We start from the raw sequence: 10,661 nt of genomic DNA, 5'->3' as shown, positions 1-10,661 counted from the left end.
TCAGGAGCGGGGATGGGTTTCGGCTATTTTCAGTTGTTATAAGCAGCGTTCACCAATAAATGTTTAACGCTGCTGAGTGTAGTGGCAGCAAGGATCGAGACCTCTATTGGAAGTAGATCAGTGTGATTAAAAACTACTAAATAAAGTTTGTGAAACCGATTAATTGCTTGAAGCTGATAAATTACTCGTAGGTAAACGGGCACACTTGGCAGCACACATCAAAAAATCAAGTTGTTCCTGTTCTTTTCAATACCCAGCCTGTTTCTTTTCCCATCAAACCCTAAAGCAGTTCACAGATGAGCACAGAAACCAGCCTTTCCCTGCCTAAGAGCACTAATTCAAACTTTCTCTCCTTTGACAGACACAACTTTTCATAGGAAAAAAACTGAATACAACTTCAGGTATCTTACTCTCTCAAATTAGGCTGAAATATAACAAGATCAATGTAAAAAATAAGATATAAAATATCTATATTACATATAGAAAAACACAAAAATACAGAAATATTAAACATAAGAATGGTTTTCACTGTTAGGGTGGCCAAACAGTGTAACAGAGGTTGTAAACTCTTCATCCTTGGGAATTTTCAGGACCCTGCCCTGAGCTGCAGTCCAGGGGCTTGGACTGGACAGTGCCCAGAAATCCCTTCTGACCCCAGCTGGACTGTAAAAAACCCAAAGGATTTCACATCAAAGGAAAATTAATCAGGTCAGGGAGCAGGTTCAGGGGTCAGGAGTCACGTAAACAAAAGTATAATAAATCTTTATTCAGGAATGCAAGTACAATTAAGAGGCTTTAGAACCCCCTCAGCAAAGCAGCAAGGAAGTGGAAGTGTCACAACATTCCTCAAAAATGCATCAACCATAATCCTTTAAACAGGCAAGGTAAAGTGCCAACCTCAGTGTTTTTGAATTCTCCAATTCCAAGTATTATCAACAGAATGTGCATACAGAAACATTAACAACTTCCCAACAGTGGACTTTAAACTCTTGTTCCAGAGAAATTCTTGTTCCTTAATAACCCAGGAGCTGTGACCAAGATGCTTCTGTAACAGATGAGCTTTCATTTACACAGCTAATTTAACATTTCCTTGTTTGTTGAGTTCCACAATCCCGAGTTCTTTCAGGATTTGAATTCTTGAGTCAGTGGCTTTCATATTCATCTTGTTCATCTGTGAAATACTCAGTGCTGCTCTGTAAGACAAAAACAATTTAGTAAAACATCAGGTCTGGCAGAAAAAGGCTAAAACGCACATGCTATTTAATCAATGATTTTTGTAAGTGCTCTGTAAATCTCAAACTTATTCATATTACCATCAACTTTTCTGTGATACCTCAAATCATAGCAGTCATTTCTAATCTTAGGGTTAAAGAGAGAATTTCTGAGTCAAAAACTTCCTGGTTTTGTAATATCAGCCTGTAAGAAATCCCCAGCACTCACCCCAGAGAGGGGTCGGAGAGGGGAGAGCAGAGTTTGGGCTCACAGTTTAGTGTCAGGGCTTTTTGAAGTTACAATATGGCAGTGAATGCTTAAATGGCTGGCTTTATTTAATTTGAAAAGGCTGAAATTCTTTACAGTTTATAAAATTCTTTTAATGAATGGCTTTGAGTCTTACCTGTTCTTCTTTACAACGAAGTGGTTAAATAACCCCTTGTACAAATAGTTCAAGTCTGCTAATTTGACAGTGCTTCTGACGCTCCTGGGCACACTCATAAATGTTTCCTCAGTCAATGGTTTGAACTGGGGGTCTAAAAAGTTGGAAATAGAAGATACTTGTTAAAAAAACTGGAAATGGAAAATATTTGTTTCTTAAGAAATTGGGTCAAAGATAGAAAGTACTTCCATTACTGTTCAATCATCCCCCTAAGTGGGACTAAAGGAAGATTTTCCAGCAAGAGAAAGGAAAGAAGAAACAATCACTGTACCTGGAGGCTTAGTAAAAAATCGTTTAATTTGAGATCTGATGAGAATTGATAAATTTGGTCTGTCAATGACTAGTTGGTCTTGTTTTTTAAAAAAAAAAACGAAACCAACTGTGCAAATTCCTTTCTCAAAGCAGGGATAAATGGATTTAAAAAGAGCTATTTCTAAGGTAAGATTAGTGCACCATTTCTTCCAGACCATAAACACAACAGTTTTCCACTTCAGTCCCATCAAAAGCAAGGAAAAAAAAAATCCCAGAAACACAACAACTACTCATGGAATGTAACTAAGGGGTCAGGTCCTTCTAGTAAAGTCTAAATTCTTCACATAAAACCAGTAGATACTGGTGCTTGAGACTGAAAACAGTGAATTTACTGCCTATCACAGCTTCTATGAGAAGAAAACAGCTGGAAGTTTATTTTTTCAGCACCCACCTTCAGCTGAGTCAGGGACTGTAGGTCCTGGACAGGATGGCTAAAAATAAACAATAATGTCAGTATTTGTTAGTATTTCGCCTAGAAATCATTTTTTACACTTTCACTTCTGCCTGAAATTGACATTAATTACATTTTACCATTGGATAACCAAAGATCTTGCTATGATCTGAAGTCAACAGCAAAATCTTAGGGATTAAACACAGTTTCAAATAAATTAAGTTTAAAATGGATACAGAAAGATTTATATGCAAGTCAGATGAGCGTCTCCAGCTTTCCAGCATGGATCTGAAAGCACTGCACATGATTTAGAATTAATAATGGACATAAATTGAGAGCATTTATCAAGGGAGGAGCCGATATTTGCAAACAAAGAGGGAGTGAAGCTCAGGAACTGGACAGGTTTCATGCAAACCAGCAAGCAACAAAGGGACAGAAAGTGAGGTCTCCTGTGACAGTGGGCAGTGAGGAGAAGTAGAAAAAGAAAAGGTCCATCAGAGAAACACCCTTTGTTAAGCTTATTTAATATTTTTAATATGAGACCCAGAGCAAATATTTGCAGATAATGATACTGGCTAATTACATATTGAGCTATGGGAGAAGATCTGACTTTGTTAAAAAGTATTAATTTAGATCTATGTTCTATTGCATTGCAGTTAGAATAGATTGTTACTCATATCCCAAAATTTGTTGAATATTTCACAGGAAATTAAGTTTCTCCCCACTTTGAGATACTTTGGTTTGAATCAATGACATTCCTCACTCCCACCCAAATGTTTCTTTATCAAGAAGATCAACAAGAGCAACCAACTGCGTCTCTGACAAGAAACATAAACACATCCCAATTAAAAAATAACAGGAACAAAGTCTTCTCAAAGCTAATTTTTCCTTTGTGGACCATCTAATTGGAACAATTAAAAAAGCTTAATCTGTATAGAATAAAAATGAAAAAGTCTGTTAAAGAACTTAATCCCATTTCTGAAAAATTCCATTCATTCGAGAGGTATTAAATCACCAAATCAGCCCCTTCTGCATTCAGCTGCACTCGGGATTAAAGGTTTCTGGAATACTGACACTCCATGCCCTAATTACCTCTTCCACTGGCAATTCCACTTCTTTTCCAGTTTGCAAGTTTAACTGCTGAGCTGCAGTCTGTTCTTCTGCTGACAGAGGCAAGCTCTGGAAAAAAAAAAAAGCAAACACAGAGAAGTCTGATACTTCAGTTCCCGAGGTGATGATATTTACAGAAGGACTCAATGCTTGTGCAGCCTTTTGCTCATGGAAACTGACAGTAGACTCCTGATTTCCTTCCACTGAAAGCAAATGTACAAGCTAAGTATTTCTGAAAAATCAACCATAATCTTCCTCTAGTACCAATGCTATAAATTAGTCAAGTAAGATAAATTTTTCAATTAAAAAAAAGAAGACTTACATTTCTCCAGAAGTTTAATCCACCTTTGGTTTAGGAAATACAGAAAGTACAAGAAAATCTTTACCTAAAGCTCTACGTATAACTCAAGAAAAGGATCTTCCACTTTAAGAAAATCCCAAGTATAAAATTATTCTGGGCAGAATATCCTTGAAACACAGTGAGATATGATCTGTTTTCCTTTCTGTGACATATAACCACTGTCTTTAAAATCATGATACAGCCCATTTTGTCTATAAAAAGTTACCAGTAACTTGCCCAGAGCTGTTGACAGATTAAACCCAATCTCCAGGTACTGTCATTAGAATATTGATCTAAATCACCTTATTTGTAAAGGGACAAAATTAATGCTTTCACAATCTCTTCAGTAATGAAGCAGTGTCTGAAGACCACTTATGAAAATGTTGTTTGTTGTTGGGTTTTTTAACAACTTAAACATTATCTTAGGAAAAACAGCTTTGGACTAACAGCAATCCCAGGGTGTTTGTTACAATGGTTTTAACTTTCTCCCTTCAGGCAGTGAAAATACATTTGCCATTTAAAAGCTTTTTAGCCTTTTAAAACTGGCTTCACTTTCTATTTTCTTTAAGGTGTCTACTTCCAAAACCTGTCAGTGTGGCCCTGGGACACAGCTGTGCACAGAGGTGTTGATTCCTATGAAATGACCCAAACTGTGCCACTATTCACACTCCTCAGCTGCAAATCTGACCACCACCAGTTGTAACTGCTGGGGATTGGGATTTACAGGAGGAGCTTCAATCCTGCCAGCATTCCTTCTGGGAAACTGTCTCCTTATCTTCTAAGAGTCTGCACAAACAACAGTTTCCAATGGAACCACTCGTGCTACATAAAGGTTACAAAGCTCATGTTCCTTCCTGGGAGTGAAAACAAAGTGATTTAAATGAAAATACCACCTCCAGTTCAGTTCGTTGCTGCAGTGCCTGAACTATCTCCATTGTTTTCTCCAGGGCAGCACGGATGCTCTCCATGGATTCCTTCTGCTCCATGGAAATTTTTTCCATCTGCACACACAGGGATTTGTAACGGGATTTCAGCACTGGGAGTTCTTTCAGGAGAGCAACTGGATTCTCCTGTGTGAGTAGAATATTTAAATTATGCAAGACGATAAAATTAATGTGGCCACAAATCAATTAAAAGTGCAGCTGTTGGAGACACCAAAATTTAACAAGAAATGACCCTTTACAATGAAAATGTACCAGAGAAAAGGACTTATTTATAAAATCCTTTACATTATGTCATTTATTGTTTTCTTCTCATCTCTCTCCCAAAGCTGAATTTGGTCATTGCTTGTTGGCAAGTTCATCTTGGATCTCAGAGCAAGGGTGAGTTTTAGCTCAGATTGGAATCTGTGGCCTGAATTTAGGTGTTAACACCACTAATTTCTCAGAGCAGAACATGGGAGAATTTCACTATCCCAAGAAACCAAAGGAGTTTGGTTTGAATTCATGTTAGGCCACTTATCTTGATATGTGACACAGCAAATACTTAACAATAACAATAACAATAATAATAACAACAACAACAATAATAATAATAATAACAATAATAATAATAAAAGCCTGACAATAGATGAAAGAACAGCCACATATATTTCAGGTTTAAAGAAAAATATCCATTTATTACCAACTTCATGCAAAAAAATTGAATTTAATCTGAAAATACTACCTCTGCTGCTGTATCATCAGGAAGACTTTTCAATATTTCAAACTCCACTCTGTGCTGAATATAATCCAGATCAGATTCTGCTTTCTGGAACTAAAATATTTAAGGTCAGGCACAGTATATTAAAAACCAAAAACTGCAGACAAACCCCAAACTGTGTTTCAGGAAAGCAGGAGGCAGCTGCCTCCCTTTGAAAGGTTCAGGGACCATAAAAGTTTTCAAATTTAACTTTTTCAAATATTAAGAGTTCTGTCAGCAAAACTACAACACTCAGTTATTTACACAGAGGAGGTTATGAGTAAATTCAGGATCCAAGAGTATCATCAGAGCTTTTATTAATAATCATATTAGGGATGTGTTCTTTCAGATGGTTTTAATACCCACAAACCATTTTATTATTCCCTGATAAAACAGACTGACTAACAGCTCATAAAATTGATGACATCACTTTTCTTTCCTTGGGATAAATAAGCCACCAGAGAATTGTCTAATTGCCTTGTAAAACAGTCTGCTGATAGCATTACTACTTAATTAATTTTAGTCTGCAATTTTAATATCTATTAAAGACTTCCACTTTCAAGAAAGGCAGTTTTCCCAGCTCCCAAGCAACTCATTAATTCTTTGACATAATAACTCAGTGATTTTACAGTCACAGAAGAGACAATGATGAAAGCAAGTTTAAAATGGTTGTGACTTCCTTAACTTGGTTTTCACTGTTTATATTGGGATTAACCCCAAAGTGACCATTCTGATTTTTTTTTTAAGGATCAAAGTAAGGCTGCATTTGTTACAGGCAGTGCTACAAAGCAACAAATATTCACAGTCTGTGGTCAGGCTGGGATTCCAAAAGGAAATTTATGTTTTAAACATCAGCCTTGGGATCCACCTTCAGGAACGGCCATTAATGCCTTTGAGGATCTGGAAACTCAGCCTGAAGGAATGGGATTCGATCCAGGATACTCTGCAGTGAAAGCCTCTTTCTGAGGGAGTGAAGATGGATGATGTTTCATACACCTCCAGTACATTTTCAAATAATAGCTTAAGAAAAGGAAAATAAATCTAGTGAAGAGCCTGTGCATCTATAAATCAAGGGGAAAGCTTCACCCAGTACTGCCATAACTCACCATCTGCCCAAGAAAACTCCTTCCTACACCTGCCCCAGAAACCAGCCAGGACAAAATCCAAGAATAAAATACTTTTCAGTACACTGTACATTTTTAAAGAGTTCATGAGGGATTTCTTCCCCGACTGCTCAATGGTTTCTGTTCTCCTCCACTAAGAAATATTTGTAGGTTTTCATTTCCACAGCAGGCACCCCCAAAAGAACATTTTTTGCTTTTTTCTAGCTCCTCCATTTTATCAGTTTTTGGGAAAGCAGACAACAAAGATGAGCTGCTTTCAAAATGAGCCATTAAATATTCAATACTGATAACTCGAGACTTCCACAAGGAGCTAACTAACATCATGCTACTACTGTGATTCAGGACATTAAAAACTGGATGTGAAGCTAAATGTGGCTAGAATATTAAGATTTGTGACAAGATTAACACAGTTCAGTAGGACTGTTTTTATTTTATAAATATTTATTTTCTTGCTGCATTTCAGGAAACATCCACCTGCAAAAATCTCCCCTTAATGTTCCAGGTCAGAAGCATTTGTAGGATGATTATTTCATGGCAACCACATAGAAAATGCAGGGTTTGAAGTGTAAATTTGTAATTTACTCACAGGCTTAGAAGAAAATGTTAGAAACTGAGGCAAGAGTGAGGCCAGTGCTGAGGGCTCTGCTCTCAGATGCTTTGACAATACTATTGCACTGCTCTCTGTATAGTACAGTAGTGCAATAAAGTCAGAGCACTCGTTAGCAGCAACAATTCTGGGCAACAATCAATCACACACTCACCAAAAAAAAAAGGAAAAAACCACATCAACTCAGCCAGAGGTTTCTGTGGATTGTGAAGAGTTGGATAAGGTTAAAGCTCACCAAGTCCTAACACGCACATACAAAAACTCACATTGTTATTATTCATAATCTGTCATTCCACTGATCAAGAGGGGAAAAAAACCCAACCACTCAATAAAATGCTCAACAGATCTGTCAGAAATTCAATTTCAAACTCCTTGGTTCTTTTTAAACTGGAAATTCCATTTTCCAAGTGTATTTATTGCTTGGATTTGCCTCGTAGCAAGCTAAGATTCTAAACTGCCATCACACAGATGTTCTTAAACTGCATTACAGGGAATATCTTCTAGACAGCCAAGTTTGTTCTTTATAATTTGCAGGTGCTGAATCACATTAAAATGAACTTAAGCACTCCTTTCCCAACTCTGGGGATGTCCTTTACCACTGGAGTGTGAGAGCACCATCACAGGGAGGGTGTATCCCATAAACCTCAGTGAAGGTGGGGTTTTTTAACACAACAGTAACTTGTTTACTTTACTGAGAGCTTGAGAACTCTCGGGGTTTGAAGGTGCTGAGATCCTTAACAAAATGCAAAGAAACCTGGGAATGGAGTGGAGAGAGGGGGATGTTTGCTGATGTACACAGAGCTGAGTCACCTGGACCATTTCTAAGACACAGAGATGATGGCATTTGTCATTAAATGACAGTCAATGTTTCTCCTTGGCAAGTGAGTAGAAGACAATGAGTAAGAAAAAACAAACCAGTGGCAATCTCATTTTACAGCTGTTTTGCAAATCACCTTCTGGTCTCAGACAGTGACTTGGGATGTGACTGTAACCACAGTAAGAATACAGAGTAATGCAGATTGTATTGCTGGCCAATGCCCTTTTAACATTGCACTGCTTTTTGTGCATCATCACCAGTAGTACAACATAAAAAGGGCACTGGACAGACACCACACAGGGACAGAGGAGGTGCAGTATCCCAAAAAACAGGGACAGCAATGAACCGAATTGCTCTGAATGAAGCACTTGCAGCTCATCTGAGAGTTTAACCATTTGTTATCCGGTTTTGGCAAATGGATCTCCACAAAGTTTCCCTCAGTGCAGGCTGGGCATTAAAGGTAAATGAGATGATTGTGCACAAGGATGCTCTGTGTGTTCATTGCAGGCCTGACTGTGCCTCTTGAAGCTGCTGGAAAGATCCCAAATCCCAGCTGACTCCAAGGAACTTGTGCAGCCCAGTCCTGAGTCCTGAAATACAGCGCCTGGAGTTCAGGGAATCATGGAATGGGTTGGGTGGGAAGGGACCTTAAAGCTCATCCCATTCCACCCCTGCCATGGGCAGGGACACCTCCCACTAAATGAGGTTGCTCCGACCTGGCTTCGACATATTCTTATTTAAATTAGCAGTTTTATGATCTTTTCCATAATTAATCTAATACTGTAGATGCTATGGTGCTCCTGTCACAAATAACCATTGATTACCTGGTATTTTCATACCCATTGTTCTCTTCAAGCTCCCACTAATTACTTTATCCCTGCTTCCATGAGACTAAAAAGAAGCTTTCCATGAAATTCATGTCAAAACCTCCAGGGAAACTAGAAGTGTTATTTTATCACACTTCTGTGGAGAGAGCTGACTTCACAGGAAATCCAGGACGAGGAAACAACAAAGCAGAAGGAAAAGCAAGAGGCACAAAGCTGTGAGATGTGAGATTATTCTGAATTCCAGAATAAAAGCACCCGTTAACTTAAAGGGAGCAAAACCACCTCCCTGTTCACATGTCCTAAAATGAGAATCACTTTCAATAAAACACAAAAACAAACCATTACTATAAATAAATAAATAAAACCTCTAACCCAAGTATCTCTAAACATATTTCTGAATTAAACTAGCCTTAAAAAAGAATACTAATATATGGGGAGATCAAGCTTACACTATGGGGCACAAATGTAAAAATATTATTTAGAAGCAAGACCAAGGTTTGAGGGAGAGCACAAAGAACTTGGCTGGTTGGACACAGCTTCGCAGTGCCCCTCCAATGAGGGGAAACACAGCACAGCTCTTTTTCGGGAGGTTAATTTTTGCCTTTTTTCACTTTTCCAGGAGTGGGGCAGGCAGAGAGGCTACCATTACATATGGGACAGCCCCGTCGTGCTTCGGGGGGCTGCCTCAGAGCACTGGAAAGGAGCGAAAGGCTGGAAAAACTACAGGAATTTGGGGCTCGGGAAGGGAGGGCCGAGGGGGCCATCGCCCCGCTTCCCCCGCGCGCCCGCGCCAATGGACCAGCCCAGCCCGCCTCTCCCCCCCCGCAGCGAAAATGGTCCAGCCCAGGTGAGCGCTCCACCCTCGCCCCCCGCTGGGAGAAAATGGACTAGTCCGGGAGCTCCACTCTGCCCCGCGCCCCCCCTCCCGCCGCGGGGACATGGACGGCCCGGCCGCGTCCCCCCGCAAGGCGGGCAATGAGCGCGCCCACCCCCACCGCTCCCCCCAGGTGCGCGGGAAATGGCCGCGCCCTGCCCCGTGCCGAGGGGTGAATGGAGCGGCGCAAGCCCCGCCCCTCGGGGGGGGCGGCGGAATGGACCGGCCCGGCCGAACCCGCCTGACCCGGACGCGGCCGGCGGGCGCCCCATCGAGGGCGGCGCGGGCCGCGCTCAGGGCCCGGATGGGGAACGCGGGCGCGGCTGAGCAGCCGCTCTTCCGTCGCGCCGCGCCCGCGCCCCCGCTCTCCCTCCCTTCCTCCCTCCCTCCCGCGGCGGCCCCGCGCCCTCCGAGGCGCCGCCGCCACCGGCCCGCGGCGCGGCCGCCCCTCAGCGCGGCCGCCGCCCGCCCTCACCAGGGTCTCGAGCCTGGTAACCGCCGTCTCCATGTTGAATAGTTGACATTCCTCAGGCGGCGGCGGGGAGATCCCCACCCCCCGCGCCGCGGCACGGGAGAGTCGGCGGCGCCCATTGGCCAGCTGTCACTCGCCGCGCGCCTCCCATTGGCTCGCGGCTCGCGGGGCGCGCTCGCCATTGGCCCGCGGAGAATGTAAACCCGCTCCGAGGTACGGCCGAGCCCATTGGCCCGGAGTGGGCTCCGGCGGTGATTGGCCGGGGCGGGGCGCGCGGCGCTGGCGGGAAGCGGCGCGGGCCCGTCTGTCGCGGCTCTGAGGCGGCGGGGGCGCCGCTCCCCCTTCCCGCTCCTCTCCCGGTTGCGCCGGTGGCCCCGGCGGGGCCGCTGCTCTCCCCGTTCACCCCACCGGCCTTCCCCAGGCGAGCGCTGCCCGCAGCCGATTGGCGGGACC

The 10,661-nt window shown here is 42.3% G+C and overlaps 1 protein-coding gene across 1 annotated transcript; it reads right to left on the bottom strand.

Moving 5' to 3' along the window:
* Nucleotides 1-736: 736 nt before the first annotated feature.
* Nucleotides 737-10,319, bottom strand: SKA2 (spindle and kinetochore associated complex subunit 2). Its single transcript, XM_048324859.1, has 7 exons — nucleotides 10,212-10,319; nucleotides 5,473-5,562; nucleotides 4,701-4,877; nucleotides 3,450-3,536; nucleotides 2,358-2,397; nucleotides 1,616-1,748; nucleotides 737-1,193 (listed from the first exon to the last, which is right to left on the bottom strand). Exons 1-7 carry the CDS (start codon nucleotides 10,242-10,244, stop codon nucleotides 1,067-1,069), a joined length of 687 nt encoding a protein of 228 aa, XP_048180816.1. The 5' UTR covers nucleotides 10,245-10,319; the 3' UTR covers nucleotides 737-1,066.
* Between the last annotated feature and the right edge of the window lie 342 nt (nucleotides 10,320-10,661).

The sequence above is a fragment of the Corvus hawaiiensis genome, chromosome 20, assembly GCF_020740725.1.
Source record: "Corvus hawaiiensis isolate bCorHaw1 chromosome 20, bCorHaw1.pri.cur, whole genome shotgun sequence".
In the NCBI taxonomy this organism is placed as follows: Eukaryota; Metazoa; Chordata; class Aves; order Passeriformes; family Corvidae; genus Corvus; species Corvus hawaiiensis.
This window is presented reverse-complemented; position numbering and strand designations above follow the sequence as displayed.